The sequence below is a fragment of the Macrotis lagotis genome, chromosome 7 (assembly GCF_037893015.1).
Source record: "Macrotis lagotis isolate mMagLag1 chromosome 7, bilby.v1.9.chrom.fasta, whole genome shotgun sequence".
NCBI lineage: Eukaryota > Metazoa > Chordata > Mammalia > Peramelemorphia > Peramelidae > Macrotis > Macrotis lagotis.
This window is the reverse complement of record NC_133664.1, coordinates 156327570-156350937: the sequence shown is the minus strand read 5'-3', so window position 1 is coordinate 156350937 and position 23368 is coordinate 156327570. Positions and strand designations below refer to the sequence as shown.

Here is a 23368-nt window from a genome sequence, read left to right as displayed (position 1 = left end):
AGCTTGATAATTATTCCTCCTTAGATTATTATATGATTTTTTTGTCTTGTGAAGGGAAAATAATTCATTTATCACTGAAACACTATTTTTTGTCTTGTGAAAGGAAAATAGTTCATCTATCACTGAAAAATTTTTGTTCTCTTAGAAAATAGTGCTTACATATGTTAAATGAATGAACTCTTTAAAAATATTCCCAGAAAATTGGGGAAGTTTTTGAAAGACAAAATTTTCTTGGCTTTGGTTGTTTTTCTTTGAAAAGATCATTTGTCATATATCTGAGAATCTTACTCAAATATTTTTAATCTATCCCAACTAAATATTTACTCAATTTTGTAAGATGGTTAATTACTTAACTTGAATATTTATTTAATTAATCCAGAGGCAGTTTGGCTTGGTTAATAGTGCTATACTTCCAGTCATTAAGAGGTGGATTCAATTCTGCTTCTGACAGGTCACTAGCTATATGATCCTAGGTTTCTACTTCAGACTACTCTTTAGATTATCTCAGAGCATAATTTGTCTTGGAGTAAGATATTTATATCTTCATTTATTTAACTAGCAACCTCTATCAAAATTCACACAATATATACAGAGGTAATGCTAGGTTTTTGAAGGCTTCCTTTCAGAATGTAGATTTTGGTAGGTTCTATAAAGCTGAAATATATCTTGTAACAGATTGTGTGCTGATCATCTGAGGACCAGCCTCCTTGGGTCCCGAGAAGCTCACCACCAGATGACCCAGCACCAGGCATTTGTTTGTATTTACCATACAAGCTCATTAAAAATGTACTGCTAAGGTATGGAGGACTTTGACCTACAACACTGGAGAGAGTAACCAGAAAAACAAATTCAAAAATCTTTGGAAACTTCAAAATAATTATCTAAAAAAATAATAATAATTATTTAACAAAAAATAGATTTTTTGTAGTGGCTATTTAAATCAACACAGCAGTTTTGCCAAGTTATAAAGATGAAGTGAAAGCTCTAAGCTCTTGAAATTGGCTGAAGTTATATAGCCATGGGCTTACTAGAAAGCAGTTTAATCTCCTTGGCTCACCATTACATCAAGCTAATTGTTTTTCTTTGCAGGTGCAAAGCATCATGTTCCAGTTAAAACAAAAATTAAATCCAGAAAAAAACTAACAACTACATATTCAGCCCCTTACTGACATGAGCCACTGACTGCTTAAGGTAGGTCATGTGGAAGGATCATTCTCTTTAAGGATCCATGCTCAAGAAGGGTGATGAGATAGTAACTATCTATTATGATGGCTTCCCTAGTCAGTTTTATCCCCATTTGGTGGATAATGACATTGAGATTTTGAAAATATGTGTCCTGCCAAAACCATCTGGCCTAGTCCAGGGGGATTACAAGCTAGGACATTTTGAAGAGAGGTTTTTTTCTCATGGAGGACAACAATTACAGTGCACTCAACATTGGGGTGTGAGGAAGGACACCATGTTGTTTTTTATAAATCATTTGATAATAGAATTTTAAATGAATTACAGACTACCTTGAACCAAGCTTTATCTTCATTTCTTACTTACTTGCCAACTAAGTTGTCAGGAAGTGGGTAGGTGATTCGTTTCCATCCTTTTGTTGGAAAGAATACAGATGGCTGTGAGATGCTTCCAGAGCATTTTGGGTCAGCAGGTAAGCACTGGGGTACCAGATAGCTCCAGGTCACTCCAAAATCAGTAGAGTACTGCACGTGGACTTGATTCTGTGCAATTCTGTCAGCTACTTTACATCCAACAGAAATCTAATACGTGTATATATATATATATATATATATATGTATATACATATATATATATATGTATATGGAAAAACAAAACATAAAAGTTTAAACAATAAACTTGCATTCTATTCTAAAAAATCTTCTACAAGAAAATTGATGACCACTGAATGGAAGCTATGTTACATTCACTATATTATGAACAGTTTCATTTTCTTCATGGGGAAGGCTGGGGAGTGCCGATAGTGCCAATAGAGAAGCTGCCAAAGATGACAGTTTGTGAACCATGCTAAAGATGTTGTGCAGGTGGTGGGCTCAGGGAATGAGGTTGTAGTGGTTACTTCTTGCCATGCTCTTCTGGCTGGCTCCCTGACCTGGAAAGCCTCTGCCCACTCTTCCAGATCAGTGATTGTTATACTAATGGTCTGGCATTCATATTTGGCATACTTTTTCACCAAGGAGGGTTATTAGTTTTACAAATGTTACTATTTAGTAGAACAATTTTTGACAGCACCTTCCCCACCACTAACATGCAATGCAGTGAGAAGCTTGTTTTAATAAGGCATAGTATCTTTTATTTGATCATGGAAGGAGACATAAAAGTAAATACATTGCTGCTTTAGGAGGGAATCTAGGTGAAATATTAAATTAGTTGAATTGTAATCTTGATTAACTAACAGCAATGGCTGTTGGGGGTTACAACTAAATTTTTTTTTCTTCTACAGTGTTTCTCTTCTAGTCTCATCAAAATATTATAGGGAAAAAAATTCTGCCCTTTATCAAAAGATCCCTTCTTCAAAGAGGTTGTTCAGTAAGTAAATTAAAGGAAATAGCTAGAATCAGTATCCATGGCTCTTACCAATACTTGATATTAACCACTAAGAAAGAATCTTTATTTATAATACACTTTAACAAGTAATAGTAGAGAAAGAAAATGCTTTTAAAGATTATGTCATGGGTTTAACAAGATGGTGCTCTTAATTTATTACTAAAAACATTATTTCATTTATTTCAAATAATATTGCAGAAAACTTGAGTACAAAAGATTGAAGATGAAACATGTCACTCACCTCTTGCCAGAGAAGGGATGAACTTAGAGTATTGAAAGAGATATACATTTTTGGAAATGGCAAAGAAGAGAATTCGTTTTGCTATGCATATATGTATTGAAGACTTTATTTTTCGTATTTTAAAAAATTTCTTAATGGGGAGTAATAGGAAGGGAATAGCAATAAAAGAAAACCAAATAAAAAAAGAAAAGGCTTTTATTGAAAAGAATGAATTGGTAAGAAGTTTATATAATACCCCCAAAAGAAGAAATTTAAAAAAAAAGAGCATCAGTGAAATATTTAAAAATACACAGAGAACAGAAGGGAGGGTAGAATGGGACACAGAACAGTTTTACTCTGTTATAACTATATTTTTTCTTTATGTTCTTTTTGAATTGAAATATTTGTATGTTGATGTTTAAGTTCTTGGTAAGAAAGGAATTTAAAAAGAAAAAGAAGCATACATTGCATAAATATGTAAATGAAAGAGTAGATGGTCTTTGTCTCTTAGGAATTTTATCTTATGAATTGCATTTAAGTGATGCTAAATCATATTTATATGATTCAGGCAAGAAAGCTCTCACCTTGAATTGCATTATCCAGCCTTCAGTGGGAGTTAGGTCATGGGTAACTGCATAAGTTTCTCTGCCATCATGACTACCACAGATCATTACACCATCAGGGGAATCACAGAATCTTTCCACAGTACAATCATCATGGAATAGCCAGTGCTCATTCACTAAGAAAAAAGCAACAGAATTTATAACAAATAGAAGAAAAACTTAAATAATTATAACTGATATTTATATAGTATTTTTAAATTCATCTCATTGGATTGACCGTTACAGCAACTTTGGGAGGTACAATTTGTAAATATCATTTACAAATAAAAAAACCCCAAAGGTTTGAAGGTTTAAAAAGTAACTTGTTCAGGATCATATAGTGTCAGAGGTGAAGTCTGAACTGAGATCTCTTTTGTTTCTACTTTTAATACCTCTTTCTACTGTACCATGATGCTTTTCTTAATAATAATGATGATGATGATGAGGAGGAGGATAACAATGATGAGAATGATGATGATGATGATAATAACAACTATTAATTATATAGTACCTGCTATATTCAAGGCACTGTACTAATTGCTTTACAAATATCTAATTTGATCCTCATAATGACCTTTGTAAGTAGTGCTATCACGATCCCCCTTTTAAAGAAAAATAAGCTGAAACAAATAGAAGTTAACTGACTTGCTCAAAGTCACTTTAAGTGAGGGGCAGTTAGGTGAGGCAGTGGATAGAGCACTGGCCCTGGAGTCAGGAGTACTTGAGTTCAAATCTGTCCTCAGATACTTAATAATTACCTAGCTGTGTGACCTTGAGCAAGTCACTTGACCCTGTTGCCTTGCAAAAACAACAACAACAATAAAAAAGTCACTTTAAGTATCAAAGGCTAGATTTGAATTCAGGTCTTCTTGACTCCAGACTCAGTACTTTGTTATATTGGGAAATCATTTAAGTGGCCACAGTTTCCTATGTGTAGAATCAGTTGTGGTTCAGTTCCTCTTTTAATTGTGATTGACTCTTCCCGACCTCACTTGAGTTTTTTTTTTTTTTTTTTTTTTTTAGCAAAGATACTGGAATTGTTTGCAAATTCCTTTTCCAGCTCATTTTATAGATGAGGGAACTGAGGCAAACAACATTAAGTATATTGCCCAGGGTCACATTTCTAGAAAGTGTCTGAGATCAGATTTGAATTCAGTAAAATGAGTTTTATTGACTTCAAAGTTGCTGCTTTCTCCCCTGTGCCACCTAGCTGCTCCAGTAAGGGACAAGTGTAAAATGAAGGTGTGTTATAATTTGTGTTATAATAGCTTCTTTAGGGATGCTTATTCTGAGATCCATGAATTTGTTTTTTTAAAAAATGCTTTGATTCTACATTAAAATAAAATGATTTCCTTTGTAATGTTATATATTTATTTTATACATTTGAAAATATTATTCTAATAAGAACTCCAAAATGCCAAAGAGGACGATAGAATAAAAAGATTAAAAACTACAGTGCTAGTTATTTTTAAGATTCCTTCTAACTCTTAAATGCAATGCTTTGATTTAAGAATCAATGAAAGTAACAAAGGCATTTAACCTGAGGAGGAGAAAACTTAAAGATTGGAATATTATTTCAGTCTTTAAAGTTTTTAAGCATGGCCCATGAAAGATAGATTTGACTTATTTTATTTGGCCCCAGAAGACAGAAATTGCAAAGAGGGTAAATTTAAGTTTGATGTAAGGTAAGCTTTCCTAACAACCGGAGCCATCTTAAAGTAGAATAGACCACCTCAGGGGCAGTCTGTTCCCTGATTCTGGAGACCTTCAATTAAAGGTTGAATTTCTCCTTGTCAGTTCTATAAAAACTGTAAGTGTTTTGATGGGGTTGGGCTAGAGGGCCTCTGAATTCCTTTCCAACTTTGGGATTTTCTGATTCTGAAACTATTTTAAAAAATAGTAAGTCCAATGGGAACTCATTTAATTTGAGAGACAGTGTGGTATGGTAGACATTGAAAGCAAGATTCAAATTCTGCCTCAGATACTTATGACTTATAAGATCTCAGATAAATCATGGAATCTCTGAGTCTTGGTTTCTTTCTTTAGTTATAAAATGAGAATAATATAAGTATGAACTCCCTTTCTCTCAGGGCTATTTGGAGGCAAACACTTAACAAAACTCCAGGTGCTACAGAAATGTGAATATTTTTGCTTATCTTGAAAATGTTCAAAGGCAAGCTAAATTATTCACAATAAAGATAATTAAGTGAAATGAGGTCTTGATTCATCAGCAGACTCAAACATTAAATTGAGAAATTGAATTACCATTCATCTTCTGCTGTATCGATTTTCTGTGGTAAAGTCAAATTAGTTTTACACTAGAGGATCTATGGGAGAACATGTCCCAAAATTGCACAGAATGAGAAGGAATGGATGGGTTACAATCTGGACTAATGGAGAGAATCCTGCATGGACATATCAGGGGCATTGAAGCAGTGAAATATAAATAACCAAATTTGTGTCAAATATTTCACAAAGGTAAGGTGCCTTCCAGTTAGATCAGACTCATTTTTACCCTGAGGGGCTAGCAAGGATGGACAAATTGATAGAAAATGATGTATGTTCATGATGAGTACAGATCATGACTCCAGAAGAATTCTGCCAGACTTTATCATTAGACTTAGTTAATTATCCTAAAATCTGTGGACTATTCTAAACCAGTCAACTGTCTAGACCAAGCTATTTCCTAAAATTCAGCTACATATGTCAGAGGCTTGAATTCCTCATACCGAACCAAAGGCGTGAGATGCACTGAGATGGAGAAAGTATAGGCATCATACCTTTTTTAGTATGGATAAGTATTCTGCTATTATTTTCATATTACCATACAATAAACCTTATAGTTTCCCTGGTTAAGTTATCTCTGTTCCCTGAATTTCCTGAATCTGGCACAGTCATGGCATTTGAATGCATTTTATATTTTACACCATCTTTTCCCTACAATGGTATTGGGAAGTCAAAATAAAATCAGACATAAAAAACCCCTTAAATGCATGTAACTTGTGAATATATTACCTACTTACTGGAATGACTATAAAATATACTTAGCATAATCCCTGGGGTGATACTTCAAGAACTAAGTCAATATTTAAAACATGAAATGTCATTACAACTGCATATGAAATTTAGTAAAAATCAATTCACTTTTATTGGATATGGAAACTGAAGTTTCAAAGGAATATCTGACAAAGAAAACATCAATGAATAAAAATTCTTTATAAATAAAATTACCTTTATTATAGCACATCTATTTATTTGGTTCAGGAAAGAAAAGCATTATTTATAGTCATGTTAGTTTATTTAAGTACCAAGGCCAGTGTTTTATAGTAGAAAAAGGGCCAGATTTGGAGAAAGATAATTTGACTTTCACTTCTCTTATTTACTACCTGTGTAAGCCTGGGTAATTTAAATAAACCCAGTCAACATTTTATTACAGATCCCCTATGAATGAGGCCCAGGGTCAGGTACTAGCCACAAACTTCATTGCTCTGTCCCTCTTTTATACAATGAGATGGTATAGTGGAAAGGACACTGAATTTAAAGTCAGTGGACTTGGGTTTAAATCCCATTCTATCACCTATTTCAGATATCACAGAGCTATGTGAATGTATCATAAAATGACTGTTGATAATTTATACAGAGGCGAGGGTGTGCTGTAACCATCAATAACTAGCTCAAGAGAGCCAGTTATTAAATTTTCAGGCTATTTCTACCTCAGAAATTGGAAAACACCACAAATCAGGGACTTGATTTATCATTTTGTTGATGTAGACTTAAAGAACTGATAAACAAAATGTGAATAATGCAGATTAAACTTTAAGTAAATTGTACATACACTCTCTCCACATATATCAGATTACTCGCTGTTAAAGGAAGGGAGGGAAGCAAGAGAGGAGAAAAATGTGGAACTAAAAATCTTATAAAAATGAATGTTAAAAACTATCTTTGCATGTGTTTGGAAAAAATAAATAAATGCATATATATATATATATATAATATAAATATATGTGTATATAAATTTAAAAAAAGAATTAGTTAACATTTTCCAGTATGCCTCTGGTAGAGATAGGGAGAAATTATATAAACCTTTCTTATTCCTAGAAGCATGAACAATAAGTCATCATCTGTAATTCAGTCTATTAAAGGCTAGAACTGTTTTTAAAATGGTATTTTACTTTTTCAACTATATAAAAAATTTTTAGCATTCATTTTTTTTCTCATTTCTTTCTTTATTTTTCCAACTATATGTAATGATAGTTCTCAATAATCATTTTTTACAGTTTTCTCCCTTTTTCCATTCCGTTCCTCACCCTCATGGAAAGTATTGTGATATATATAGGCTCTACATCATGCTAAACACAGCTGAGTTTCAAATTTTCTCCCTCCCTTTCTTCCCTCATCTCTTTCTAAGAGAGCAAGCAATTTGATGATATTGGTTACCTTTATGCAGAAGAGATAGAACTATTGATGGATATTTTGGCATATAGCCTTAACCATCTGACATGGACTTTTGAAAGATCAGTCATGTCCTTCTTTGGTAACTCAGAAAGAGGAAGAACAGTTTTTATAATCATGGATTCAACTTAGAATATTTCTAATGTTACAGCTAAAAGTATTTTCAAGATTTCTTCTAGCCATAGATGCTATGAAATCTTCCCGGTTACATGTTGTATTCTGCTTAGGTGAGCCAGATCCCATCTATTTTGTACTAATTTCTTTCTCTGGCTCCCATCAAACTTACCTGTGGTTTTGTCCTCCATGAATATGTCAAAAGCAATCCTTCCCACTGGCCCTGCATCAGCAGGGGATCGTTCATGCTGGGGAACAGGGGCACTGCTGAAAGTGTCCAGCATGACGGTTCTCTGGTCAGCAGAACCTGAGATTAGGACATTATCGATGGCCCAGTCATTCTGGTCTAAGCCATCATGCCGAGGCTGCCACCAGCGGAAGCGTGTGGCAGTCTCTTTAGCATCAGGAGGAAGGAGGAGATTCACAAATCTAAAAGAGCAATGGTGGGGAAGAAGAAAAAAAATATGAATCAAAAATAATAATAAATAAAAAATAAATAAAAAATAAAATGAGTCAAACCTAACAAATGACCATAAAATCATAAGAAGAAATAAGGTTGTAACTTAGAAATGGCCAAGTTGTTGGGGCAAGTTAGGAAAGACTTGAACTTTTGCTGTATAGTTGTGTTCAACTCTCTATGAATGGGATTTTCTTGGCAAAGAGTGATTTTGCTATTTCTTTTTACAATGGACCTGTATCCAATCAAACTATAATTCTATTTTATGTTTACAGGATTTGTAATGGTATGTCCCCCAGATTTCCTTTAAACCAACCAAGAGTGAGAGAGAGAGAGAGAGAGAGAGAGAGAATGTGTGTGCATATATCATTCTTTGACTCTATATTCCTAATGTGGGATAATTTTTGGTGACTTTCTGTAGAACTCAGGATTATATCCCTCCTTTGAGAATCTCTAAAACGAGCTACATGGTATATTTGAAAGAACACAACAGGGGCGGCTAGGTGGCGTAGTGGATAAAGCACCAGCCTTGGAGTCAGGAGTACCTGGGTTCAAATGTGGTCTCAGACACTTAATAATTACCTAGCCGCGTGGCCTTGGGCAAGCCACTTAACCCCATTTGCCTTGCAAAAAAAAAAAAAAGAAAGAACACAACACCACATTTAGAGTCAGAAAATGTGGGTTTGAATCCCAGTGTGCCATTCATCTACTTGTCTGACTTCAGATAAGATCCCTGTCCTGCCACTTGGACCACAGAATTCTCTGGAGGATTCAGTTCTTTCACCTTTGAAATGCCAGCAAGAGACCCTGCTATCCTGATTGGGCCATGCTCTACACAGTCTACTACAACTAAGTCAATCCCAGTCATGCTTCATTTGACCTCTTGACCATTTTTGTTAGCAACATGCTTGTTACCTTGTTTCTCATCTTTGCTCTTTGTTCTCCTTTTCATTACAGTTAATGAACCATAATCTGCCATTGCTAATGGGCGGGTGATATACATTTCCATTCACTATTCTTCTAACTTTCCAAACCAAAATCACCCTCCCCCTATCCCCCCACAGGTGTTATTCCCATACTAACAATACTGGGTTATTGTGGGAATCAAATGAGTTAAAACATATAAATTATTTTGAAAATCTTGGAGCACCACCATGAAATAGCATATATTATTATTATCATCATTGTCTGGAATTTATGCCCTTCTCACCTATGCATCAAGATTTCTAGCTTCCTTCAAAGTACATCTTTGCTGCCACCTCCTACACAGTTAGATGGTGTAATGGACTAACCCTGGAGTTCAAATCTGGCCTCAGAAACTTGACCCTTACTAGCTGTGTGACCTTGGGTAAGTCACTTAACCCTTATTGCCTCATATCCAGGGCATCTCCAGTCCTTCTGATTCATATCTGGCTACTGGACCCATATGACTCTGGAGGAGAAAATGAGTCTGTTGACTTAACATAGCACCCCCTCACTCAAATCCAACTCATGTGCTTGTCATGGTATCACCTCCCTGATGTCAGGGTCTTCTTTGAGAATGAAAGACAAACATCATCATCATCATCATCATCATCATCATCTTATCAAATACAAAAATCTTTTTGGCATTCAAAGCCCTTCATAAGCTCAGCCCCCTTCACCACCTTTCTAGGTTTTTGTTTTTGTTTTTTTTTAGATTTTGGCAAGGCAAATGGGGTTAAGTGGCTTGCCCAAGGTCACACAGCTAGGTAATTATTAAGTGTCTGAGACCAGATTTGAACCCAGGTACTCCTGACTCCAGGGCCGGTGCTTTATCCACTATGCCACCTAGCCACCCCACCTTTCTAGTTTTTAAAATACCTTTACACTCTTTGCCACGTACTCTTCAATCTAGTGACATTGGACAAAAATAAGACATTCCATTTCTTGACTCATGGCATTTTTTTCTGATTTCCCCTTTCTCCCCCCACCCCAGATTCTAATTCTGATTCATATTCTCTCTCTCTCTCTCTCTCTCTCTCTCTCTCTCTCTCTCTCTCTCTCTCTCTCTCTCTCTCCCCCCCCATCTTTTTCTCCTCGCTTCTCTGGTTTTCTTTAAGTCCCAACTAAAATTCTTTCTTTTATGGAAAGTCTTTCCTGACCCCTCTAACCTCAAATGCCTCCCTTCTTTTAATTCTGCATACAATTTCTTTGTAAATATTTATTGGGTTATCATCAATTAGAATGTGAGTTCCTTAAAGGCAGGTATTGTCTTCATTTTTTAAATATTTGCATCAATATAGCACAGTGCTTGGCCCATATTAAGCAATTAATATTTTCCTATTCATATATTCATTCAGGGCATTAAACCTGGTCAATCATCAACTTCATCTTTAAAATTAGAGGATTGGATTAATTCAATTCTAAGTTCCTTTGCATGGCTAAAAATTTTATAAAATACTCCTGGAGGGGATTCAAGAGATAGAATGAGTGGGGGTGGGTGGGTAGCTTACATTCAAGGAATGGGACATATCATGCAGGAGGTCCTGGGAAACACAGAGATCACAGGCTTAGGCTTGCTTAGGCTGACTTCTAGTCAGACCATCCAGTACAGGCAGCATTTTGGATATATGTATGTGCTTATGTGGGTATGAATATATGCATATGTGTATGCTCTCTCTCTCTCTCACTCTCTCTGCATTTTATTCCAGGAGGTTTGGTGTTTTTAAGGGTGACATTTCCTGGATCTTCCTATTAATATGTGGTATGTTTCTGCCTTTTGAGGCACTTGGTATGGTGGAAAAAAAGAAAACTGGTAGTAGAATAGAAGGGTTTCATTCAATAGGGTTTCTTATACTAGCAATAAATATCATCCTGGACAAGTCACTTAACTCCTTCATTTTCTCATCTGTCAATGCACTAACTCATCACATAGGGCTGTTTTTTCATTTGGAAAATATTAAACTGCTAGAAAAATGTGATTTATTATTATTCATTAGTTGCCTATTGTTTTAATATTAACTATATACTTTATGTTCTTATAAAAATTAAGACATGTTTTCATCTTCAAGTTCTATAAACCCTAGTGTTTTGTTTCTAGGTAAACAAAGGAAGACATGGCTGAGCTTCCCAAGGTTAATAGTTGAAGACAGACAAAAATATATCTTTTTATAGTTCACTGTAGACTGGGTTGCAGATAACAGCTCAGAGTTAATCATTCTTTAACATAATTTTAATAATTCTTCAAGTTCTTTATGTTTGCTTATCTTGAACTGTCACTTTCTGGTCCCTTCTTCTAACCCTCTGGATCTTCCTTTTATTATTCCTACTGACATCGCAATTTCCCTTAGGAGGAGCTTAGTGTCACTAACAAACTTGGGGATTTCACAGTGAATTTCCTCTTGCATATTTATTTAGCATTTATATAGACAAGAATGTAATCCAGGTCTTAAGCCTCTAGCACTTGCTTCAGACTCTCTTTGGTGGTAAGCATGATGACTTTTAGGTTACATTAAATAATTCACATTTTTGTACCAAATTACAGTTATCTACACTGTCCATCTTTGTTTTTGCTATCCTAGCTTTAAGTCAGTTCTCTGTGAAAATTCTTCCTTGTCCCAAACAACTTGATTTTTATAAATCGTCTTTGAAACTTTGTCAAGACTTTGAAAATCCAAATATAGACAGGGATTATAGACATGCTAATTTGTCCCCTAAATCAAAGACTAAAAGTATACTGGTCAAATATGATTCCCTTAAAAGAAACCTTTTCCCCAATAGACTTACTTAAGTATTTAGTGATTCTACATTAAAGAGGTTGCCCTAGTAATCCTTTCATAGTAAAGAGTAATATAGCATTTGTCTTAATCCTTTTATCTCCTTTTCCTATTAGGCCACATTTTACAAGATGCACCATGATGTACCACCAATGTTTATTGAATAAAATAATGTATGACCACCAGTAGATTCCGGCCTTCAATATATTTAAGGAAACTCTCATTGGTTTTCAAGTATTCTATAATGCTAGAATTAATTTGTTGTTGAATCTTTTCAGTAACATAGAACCCTTTGAGCTCCACTTGGAGTATTCTTGGCAAAGATACTAGAATAGTTTGGCATTTTCTTCTGCAGCTCATTTTATAGATGAGGAAACTGAGTTTAAGTGACTTGTCCAGGGTCACACAGCTAGTAAATGTCTGACGTCTATTTGGAACTCATTCTTTCTGATGCCAGGACCAATGGACCAATGCTATCCACTCTGGCACCTAGTTGTCCTATTTTCTGACTTACCGAAATGATTCTTTTCCACTTGATCTGGCTTATTTTATAGACTTAACTGTACTTCTTGGTGGTGCTATATTTTCAAATGAACTCTTTTCTCTGTAGTAATCTTTTTTTGTTGTTGTTAGGAAGCCAAATATGATCTTTATTTTAAGTATTTCTTGATAGACAAATCATATTTATTTTGATTTTTCAACTGTTTTTTAAAAATGGTCTTCAGGCTTCCTCAGGACTACTGAATTTTTGAAATTTCTCCCTTAACTTTTCTAAAAGTAAGGAATTGTGTGGTGGACAATTTTTGTCTCTCTCTCTCTCTCTCTCTCTCTCTCTCTGTCTCTCTCTTTTTTTTTTTTGGCAAGGTAATTTAAGTGACTTGCCAAGGGCACACACAGCTAGGTAATTATTATTCCCTCTACTTTTGTATATCCCTTTAACTACTTAGGAACAAATGGAGTATATTTCTTTTCCTTTTGTGTTTAAAAGCTAGGTTCTAGGCTTTGGATAATTGTTTAAGTTACATCTTAGCTCTGTCTAGGAATGTTGAAGGGATTCCTGCATTGGGTGTGAAGTTGAATTGGATGACTGATAAGGTTTGGATAAGGTGTGGATTACTAAAATCTCTCATTGTTCTTACTTGGCCTAATTATGCAACTTCATCACAGGAGTTATTGTTGATAAGAAGATTACAAACCCAGGTTTACTGTATTGGTCATAGAAAATTTCCATTAGAAGGTTCCAGGTAATGCCTCCATTGACAGAATATTCCAGAAGAACTCCTTGGTTGCGGTTGTTTGGTGTAATCAAGCATCCATACATAAAATAAAACTGGATAAATTCAGCATTGGTGAGGTTCAGGTCCACTGTGACTAATACTCGACTACAGCCCTAAAAAAATAAAAAAAGAAGAATGGAAAACATCATCAATAAAATCTAAGAAAGCTGGTTAGAAATTTCACTGATATTAAATAATTACAAATCTAAAAAGATGATCTTTCTGAAGGAAAATTTTTCTTATCTACTTATCTTAGAGCATAAACAACTCTACTATGTTTTTTTATTCAAATTATTGACTAATTGCAGTACAAGATGGTGTTTTTTTAAATAGAGTATCAGTTACTAATCAGATGTTGAGATGAGAATTATTTTTTATGTGATGATAGTCTTAAATGAATAAAATTTAATTATGACTACATCTGGAAATTTCTTTTCATTAGATACACTAAGAACAATACTTGTACCTGTATATAACAGCTTAGCACAGAGCTTAGCATACACTAAGTGCTAAATAAATGCTTGTTCCATAAATTCCTAGAATTTATCTACAAAATCATAGTTATGCTAGTCTGCTCACAATTTCCACACTAGAAATTCTTTTTCTTATGGAGATCATAGCTCCTTTGAAAACAAAGGAAATTTAAATTTAAATTCAATTAATTTAATTTAAAATTTAATTAATTTAATTTAAACAACAAAAGTCAATTTTCTTATCTAAAATATGCAATAATTCTGAAAAGGATTGGAATCTGATATACTTCAAGAAAAAGTTATTTTAGTTAAAATTTTGTAATGGCGAACAGTTATACAAGACTGCAAGCATAAATGTCTGGAACTTACAATTACCAAAAAGTATTGATTATCATTATAAATTCAGGATCCATTGAAGCTCACTATATAGATTTTTGGCTTCTAAATTCCAAATCTGAGATAAATTCAAGAGTTTTCAATTAAAACACCCTCCAGATGGCAACTGTCCAAATATTATGAAAATACTCTTCTCCTGACAGAGTCTATATTAATTAAAATCATTTTTTTTATGTTCACTTTAATGTGACCCGGGATAATACTATCCTGTATAATTAAGCTAAATTAAATCATGATTTGTGATAAGAAAACAGGAAATCTTTTGCATTTTCGTTTTTTTAAATGTTACAGTTTGTCCAGAGGTTTATATTAAATATGATGACAATAACCAAATATCTTATTAAGCTTCTCAATATGAAGAACAAAATGCTTCAGTGAAGTTAATGAATGAAGAAATGACTGAAATAAGGATAGGGACTAGACATGCATTTTCATGTTAGTTCAAAGGAATCCTTCCTACAAGAAGAAACTTCCTCTATTGATGCCTTTTATGTAACTACAAAAACCTAAAACAACCCAAATGGTCAACAACAGGGAAATAATTAACTAAATTAAGTCATAGAATATTATGATGAAATTCAGATGGTCAGGCATGAGGATATGGAGAAATATAGAAAGACTCTTATAAAATAACTATAGCAATGCTAATACAATGAACAAGGAGAATAGAACATAAACTAACCATGATCACCCAATAGGGGAAAGTAGAACTGAAATATCAGCATATTTTCTGCATTGAAATTAGTTAAATCGGGGTTCTTAACCTAAGTCCTGCAGACAGACTTCAGGGGATTTGTGAACTTGGATGGAAACAGAATTACTTATTTTCACTAACCTTTAGTTTCCTTTTGAAATCCTATAGATTTTGTTTTTTATACATTTGAAATAATCTTCTGAGTAAGGGGTATATAGGTTTCTTTAGCCATAGAAAGGATTCATGATACACACACAAAAAAGGGTTAAAGTCCACTGATTTAAGTGTAAAAAGGTACTAGGTATGTTGAATTTGTGATACTGATTTTTAATAGTATATTTTTAAAAAAACTAATTAATTAAAACTCTTTAAAAGTGATTGAAAGCTAAGAACCAACCCCACTGAAGTGAAGAGCCATTCCAGAAGCCACAGCTCCACACACAGTACTCAATTTTCCACCATTCACAGTCAACCAATTCTGGTTGGATGGAGCTCTGTTGAAGTTGTCTTTGAGTTGTGTTGGGAGGGCAATCTCTGGCTCGTCACAATATAAGCCACCCCACTGCTCATCACAGCTGGCAATAAGAAGGGGAAAAAAAAGGGAAGAAATCAGTGTTAAGCAGGAGAGTCTAGTGCCATTTTTTTCAACCAGAATTAGGACAGGTTACCAACAGATCCAAGCAAATAACTTTCTTTAAATGTTTCAAGTAGGAAATAAGTACAGATTCAAGTAAGGAATATGGCTGGGAAACTAACCTAGTTGGCAGACCAACTTGTTATAAGACTATAAAGAAATACTGTTGATTTTACAAGAAAAATGCCTTCAGAACCTCATGGTAAACATCAAAGCACCCTTCTGGTAGTGACCACCAACATTAATCAGTGGGTTGATTTTATATTACATATGTTCAACATGAAAGAGACTAATTCTTGGAATATTGGAACTATAGTCATCAATCAGAGAGACTTCACATGTATTTAGGGATTTCTTTTGGCCTCATTAGTCACACCTGAATACATAGATCATCACTCATTATTAAGTAGCATTATCTTTGAAAAAAGAGTTTGGTGGTTTCCCCTTTCCCATTCCCATCTTGCCAAGTACACAGGTACACTATTTCTAATACTTCAAAGAAGCTTCACAGGGCTCATTCATGAAGCCCCTTACAGTATTTACAGAGAAGAATCTTCATCACAGTAAACATGATCAATTGGCAAAGTTCATATACATCTATATAAATAGCATAGGAAAACTGCTATTTATATAGATATATTTTATATTTATAGATATCTGTAAAATATAGACATTTTATCTACATATAATTTACTATTGCACATATCCATGCAATATACAAATATGCAGTAAATATATTAATGTTGATATACTTAAGTATTTTAGTACTTTAATAATAGAAGAGTTGTATAACATGTAGTATGTTCAAATTTAAAAGAAAAATTAACATGGTGAATTAATTATTAATAGTGGTACTAATACAGAAAACTCCTGAATATTTTTAAATGATTTTCTCAGGTTCCAATACAAAGTTAAATTTTTTAAAGAACATCTTTAAACTCTTAAACTTTGTCCAATTCTTCAGCATCTCCTACACAATTAGATTTATTTTCTAGCTCTAATGACTTCTTGTTAATTGCTTAGAGGAGTGGTAGGGGCCAGGATTTCAGAAGGATATGCATAGACATGTTCTGAACATCCTTTTGTTAACAGTGAGGGTCACATACTCCTTTCTTCAATGACCAAGTTAATGAATTTCAATCAACACACTACTTGTGTATGTGCTTTATTCTGCCTATAGTAGTGTATGCTTCTTGAGGGCAGGAACAGAGTCTTCTTTTATTTTTGTATCCCCATTGTCTAGCACTATTAAATCCTTAATAAATGTTTGTTGAATTGAATTAAATTGTGCCAAAAGAGAATGCCAAAGGAAATAAAACATTGTTAATTATTATGAATTCTTCTCCCATCTAATTCTTGATTTTTAGATAGGAAACAAAATGTGATCTAGTGAATTCAGTTCAATATCTCATTTAAGGGAGGAAAAATCTCATAAATTACAGAACCTAATGGAAGCCTTGGGGAGTGATTCAGAAAAACAGCTTCTGAGAAGACAGCCAACTGGATGTGAATGAAAAGCTTTCTGTAGAAAGAATAAAACATACTTACACACAATTTCCTTGTACACATCTCCCATGGCCACTGCACATATCGATGCAACCATCCCCAATATAGACATTATCTATTGCCCATGTTTGCTGTTTGTCAAATGGAGCTGGTTGATGCCACCGAAAACGAGTGGCTTGAGACCTTTGACAAAGAAAACAGAAGGAAGGATACATTTCCTGTCAAGTACTAATGAAAAGGTCTATCTGCTGTTTATACATATTTTTGTATATGTATACCCAAAGAAGAGAGTGAATTTGTTATTTGGAAGAACTTGATGTCATATTTTGATTTAGATAGGAAAGAGAGAAGGGGGTAGGGGGAAAAAGAGGAAAAAGGACAGGAAAAGAGGAGCTTGTTGCACATTAATTGTTTTCAGTTTTAGTATGTTTCTATATGGTGATACTCCAATAGACTAGGAAGCTACAATACAGCAATGGCAAGGTGTAAAATGACAAGCAGATATAACTTGGGTGGAAAGTTTTAAGAAGTAACGACAGAACTAAAAAGAGAAATAGAAAGAAAGAGAGTAAGGTTAGAATGAAAGAAGACATATACATACTTTAAAAAGATTTTAAGACAATTTAAAGAATATAGACATATACTCAAAAGAAAAGTAGCATTCCAGAAGCTAATGTATTATTTTACATTTATACATCAGAAAGGATTGGGGTACTAAGTTACATCATATACTTTTTATTCTCTGGATCCCATCCCTAACTCAGTGGTCTGAAAATTTGTTACTGATAAAATTTGTTGAATGAGTAAGCCTACTCAATTTTGGATAAGATTTGTTGGAGTAAGCATATTCAATTTCAGATATAAAAAAGAAACTCCTATTTCTTTCCTTAAGCACTAGGTGGCAGCATAAACTAGTGATTTATGGACTTGTTGACTATGAAGAGGCTTCTCTCAAAGGAACACTTCTAAAAGTCAAACATTACAGACAGGATTGGAACCCAGGCTACTAATTTGAGGCTAATGCTGGAGAATACTTAACCAGAACAATTTTGGTGATCAGTATTTAGTACCATTTTTAAAAAAAATCTAGGAATGTTGTATCATTTTGCTAAATGATATTTATAGTACCTCACAAATTAGAGGAAATAATGCTAAGAATTTTTCTTTCCTTATCCTTTTATATCATAAAGTTTGTTAAAAACCTTAAGGCAAATGAACAAACAAAAACTCAAACCCATGATGAAAATTTAACCCTAAAAAACTTTATTATTTATTTTAGTTTTTTTTTTATTTTGAAAAAATTACCTAATTTGGGAACTATCAATAAATACAAATATTTTCACATACAAAGAAAAATAAATTGGGGGGATGTATAAAGAATTCTCATGTGATTTCATATTCTATGAAGTCTGTATTTTGAGACCTTTTCATTCCACATTAATGGTTATAAGTTTAATATATTAACATATGTTAAAAAGGTTGTTTGAAAATTTTTTGTGGGTCAGCATTCCATTTGGATAATTGCTGGCATTAGTTTTATAATAATAGCAATAATTGTTATTACTAAACAAGTATTATTTATGATTATATTCTAGTACCACTTGCTGAAATCTCAAGTATATTTTGAGGTTTGTATGTGTAGAATAGCAAGTTGTCTTGATAAATTTATGAACTCTTTACTGTATAGTTCTGATTATTCAACCACATTTTTATGAGTAGGTGCTTTCAATTTTTTTGCAATCTGCAGTGATATATTGTATAGTTTCTACCATTTCCTACCTTATATAACTTAAAGGAAGCAAAAAAAAGATAGATGTGAAAAAGGCCTTGAATCACTAATCATAGATTTTTGGAGTGTGAAAGAATCCTTGATCAATTTAAAAGTCTTTGAAAGCTACTGGATGGACTAGAGTGATGTTGAACAGGAAATATGTTCAGATTGATGGAGCAAAGTGTGTTGGGCCCTTTGGGTCATTTATAAAACAGTAAGCTAGTTTAGAATTGAGAGATATATGAACATTTTATAGCTTTCTATTGAACTTCCATTTTCTATAAACTTTGTATGAATGAAGAATAGAGTTCTTGGGGGTTGGTTGTAATAGTTTTGTGGGTTGATTGTAACAGAGGTTTGGGAGTTGATACCACCTGTACCAACCTTACTATGATAGACAATACCCATTCAATATGGGAATGATAGTTGGAACAACTGTAAAATAAACTAACTTTAACAATAAAAATGAAGTGCCAGAAAAAAAGCAATAAAAGAAAACACTTATTTCTAAAATTTAATTTTCTTGTTAGTTAATATTGACCAATAATCATGAATGGGAAAGCACATTAAGCCATAGAATTATAACAACACAACTAGTCCCTTGGTTGACTGAGGTTGCTGCCTGGGGATCCTAGCTACTAGTGCAAATGGAGGTTGCGAGCATAATCCAAGTTATTTGTTAAACTACGATGTTGAGCAGAACCATATGGGAATACATTGACATACTTTTTTACACAAGCAGTACCAAAGCTAATTGATCATGGAATACAATATTGTATTAACTCATCAATGATCATATTTATATACCATGGGCAACAAAATTTTTATCAAAGCCTTTTTTATTTTCAATACACAGATTCATATTAGTTTTTTGTGATTTCAATTGTATCCTATATTATAGTAAAACTCAGGAAACAGGATCTCCATTTTTATCTCTTTTTAACTTCAACATCCAAGTTAGTTGCTGGTATATTGTAGTAGTTCACTGTTTGTTGGTTATGGTGATAATAATGTGAGGAGAGTCCAATCACATCTTGGAAATAAATATACAGTAAAAGGTCCAATATCACATAGCTAGTTCATATGTGGTTGACATTATTTTGTATTTAAATAATTTATGAGAAAAGGTACAACCTTGTACTTTTTGTCACAGTATAGTATTTGAGTTACCAAAAAAAGAAAAAGGAAAAAAGTCTGGAAGTCAGAATTACTGAGATCTATTATTCCCATTCTTGCCACAAGTACATTTAAGATGCTGACTAAATAACTTAGTTTCTGTGCTTCAACTTCTCTGTACAAAAGGAGAATGACACTTGTTTTTTCTCTAGAGCAATGTGAAAATTAATTAGTTCCTGTTTACCAAGATTTGTGACTTCCATGGTAAAAGTCTCCTTGCAAATATCATGATGATTGAAGATTTTTTCTAATGACTGCTACCAGTCACCAGCTGGTGTTCTAAGCAGTTGTCTTTTCTTAAATCGAAATTCTATCTTTTTTGTTTTTATCCCTACAAGATAAGCTTCATCCAAGGCCCTTGGAATCTTATGTGTTAGTTAGTAGTGCTTCCAGGGCTTAAAAGAAAACCACTAACAAAAATAGTTTTTTTGACAATTGCTTTCGTACACATCAATATTTTTTTCAAAATGCTTCAGCAGCATCTAGTTACTTTCCACTTAAATTTCAGTCTTCAACATCACCATCATCCTCCATCATCAGAATTTTTGTGTGCTCAGTTGGTGCCACCATATATACCTTACTTAATCTTTCACAAAAACTCAATGTTTGGAGAGATGTAAAAGGTCATCTAGTCCAACCCAAATCTGAATAATATACTTTTGGAGGTGGCCTCCAGAACTTTGCTTGAAGACTTTAATTGAGGGACAACTCATTACCTCTCTGTTCTACAGTTCTGATTGATAGGAAGTTTTTCTTTATATGGAATTTAACTTTTCTTCTTGGAAACTTCCTCCCCTTTGCTCCAGCTCTCTTTTCTGAGACCAAATAGAATAAATCTAATTCTTTCTAGTCTAAGAATGGAATTTTACTGGACTTCTAGTGCAAAGCCCTCATCTTACAGATGAGAAAACAGAAGCTCAAGGAGCTGGAGTGGTTTGAGAATTCTAATATAGTTCTCAGGAGACAGAGGGAGGATTCAGAACTTCTTTGATCCCTGAGACTTCAAGTTCACTGCCGGTTCCACTCTTATCACATTGCTTTTCTTCTCCAGGGATGAAAAAATATTTGAAGATAGTATTTATTTTTCTCTTCCTCACTCCCTCCAACCTTCAGGGTCTCTTCTTTAGGGTAAATATTTCCTAATTCCTTTCACTCTGATTTTTTTCACCTTTTTTGTATTGTGGATCCCTTTGACAATCAACTTGATCCTATGAACTCCATCAAAGAATAATATTTTATAATGTCTAAAATAAAATTTATAGGATTGCAAATCAAACCAATTACATCAAAATCCAGATGTGATTTTCCTCATCTAAGTTCACAGAACCTTGAAACCACAGACCCTTGTAGGTCCATGGACCCAAGATTAAAAAATACTACTTTCATCCTTCATGTGGTATGACTTTAAACCCCCTCATCATCCTGGTAGCATGCCTATGGATGATCTTCAGTTTACCAGTGTAATTTCTAAAATGTGATTCCTTGCATTTGAACACAATATTTTAGACCTGGTCTGACCACAGATGGACTACCTCCCTAGTCCTTAACACTCTGCTTTTTTTAATGCAGCCTAGCCTAAGATAGCATCTACCTCTTGCAGTTTCCATATCACATTCTTGGCTCATTGTGAGCTAGTTAAAACTCCTATATCCTGTTTGTTTGTTTGTTTTAGCTTTTTGCAAGGCAAATGGGGTGAAGTGGCTTGCCCAAGGCCACACAGCTAGGTAATTATTAAGTGTCTGAGACCGAATTTGAACCCAGGTACCCCTGACTCCAAGGCCAGTGCTTTATCCACTACACTACCTAGACTCCCCCAACTTCTATATTCTTTATAGGACCTGCTCTTTGATATAATTAAACTTTTCCAATCTTATAGCTGTGCTGTCAGCTTTTTAATAACTACAGGACTTTTAAACGTTAATTTCTTTTAAATCTATTACTAAATTCAGTCCAAAGACACTTCATCTCTGGGCATTTTCACTGGCTACTTCTCATGTCTGGAAATATTCTTCTTCATCTCTACCTTTGGGCTTCCTTGAAGTCCTGCTTAAATCTAGCCTCCTGGAGATCATTTGCTTTTCTTTGTATCCCCAACACTTGGGACAATATCTAACACATAGTAAATAGTTAATAAGGGGTGGTTGTCATTGCTATTCTTTTTCATTCTAGAAAGGGACCAATGACACCATAAGGGTGATATCTTGGTTTGTATGTGAATTGGATTTAGGTGAGACAGGGCTGTGCAAAGATATCAGCCTCACTCTCTCCTCCAGAGTTATGGGAGTCCATTTGCAGGACATGTGTCAGGACAACTAAGGATGACCCCCAATAATGGGTTATGGAAATGGTCTTCCACTCTCACCAAAATGAGTGCATGCTTTCTTTCCTAATAATGTAAAATGCTCTTCAGGAGAAACTGCCATTTTTGCTATTCTATCTCTAACACAAGTCACAACATAGAAGGAACAACAAAAACTGATGAAGGCACTTAGGAAACCTAGAGGATTGAGGGTCAGACATGCAGTTTAGAAGTTTTATGTTTGAAATTTGTCTCAAGATATTTACTAAATTGGGCAGTGGATAGAGCATCAACTCTGGAATCAGGAGGACCTGAGTTCAAATTTGACCTCAGACACTTAATAATTGCCTAGCTGTGTGACCTTGGGCAAGTCACTCAAACCCCAAGAATAAAAAAATTTAAAAATTAAAAAAAAGATATTTACTAGCTGTGTGATGATAGGCAAGTTGCTAACTTGTAAAATGGATATAATAAAGGCTCTTATCTCATAGGGTTGTTATAAAGATTAAATGAGATAATATTTTAAAAATACTTTATTACCTTTCAAATATTATATAAAAATTAATTATTATTATCTTGGATCTTGGCTCTGTCATATATTTTTCCAATATTTATGTCCTTTGGAATTTTAATAAGCATACTCTCATGGTTTTATACAATCCACTGGGAAAAAACCCCAAACAAACCCCAAACCTATTAAAGTTATAGCATAGGGCCAATTAAATCACTAGAGCATTCCCCTTGAATCTTTTTTCCAAGTGGACACTACTTTTATCAGTTCCACTTCTACCTAATAATACTATCCTTTATCTTTTGCTCTTTCCATAATAATAATAATAATAATAATAATAATAATAATAATAATAATAATAATAGCAATAGTTGAAATTTATATAGCATTAATTATATGCTAGGCTTTGTACTTAGTGCTCTACAATTATATTCTCATTTGATCTTACATCAACCCAAGGAGGTAGGTATTATTATTC

The 23368-nt window shown here is 33.9% G+C and overlaps 1 protein-coding gene across 1 annotated transcript in view; it reads right to left on the bottom strand.

The window, feature by feature from the left end:
* RELN (reelin) overlaps positions 1–23368 on the bottom strand; it is a 548816-nt gene that overhangs the window by 36122 nt on the left and 489326 nt on the right. The window contains exons 47-52 of the mRNA XM_074193988.1: positions 17176–17316; positions 15391–15568; positions 13350–13543; positions 8132–8388; positions 3373–3527; positions 1549–1763 (exon numbers count right to left, since the gene is read on the bottom strand). Coding sequence (XP_074050089.1) covers positions 1549–1763; positions 3373–3527; positions 8132–8388; positions 13350–13543; positions 15391–15568; positions 17176–17316 — 1140 coding nt within the window. The remainder of the gene's footprint in view (positions 1–1548; positions 1764–3372; positions 3528–8131; positions 8389–13349; positions 13544–15390; positions 15569–17175; positions 17317–23368) is intronic.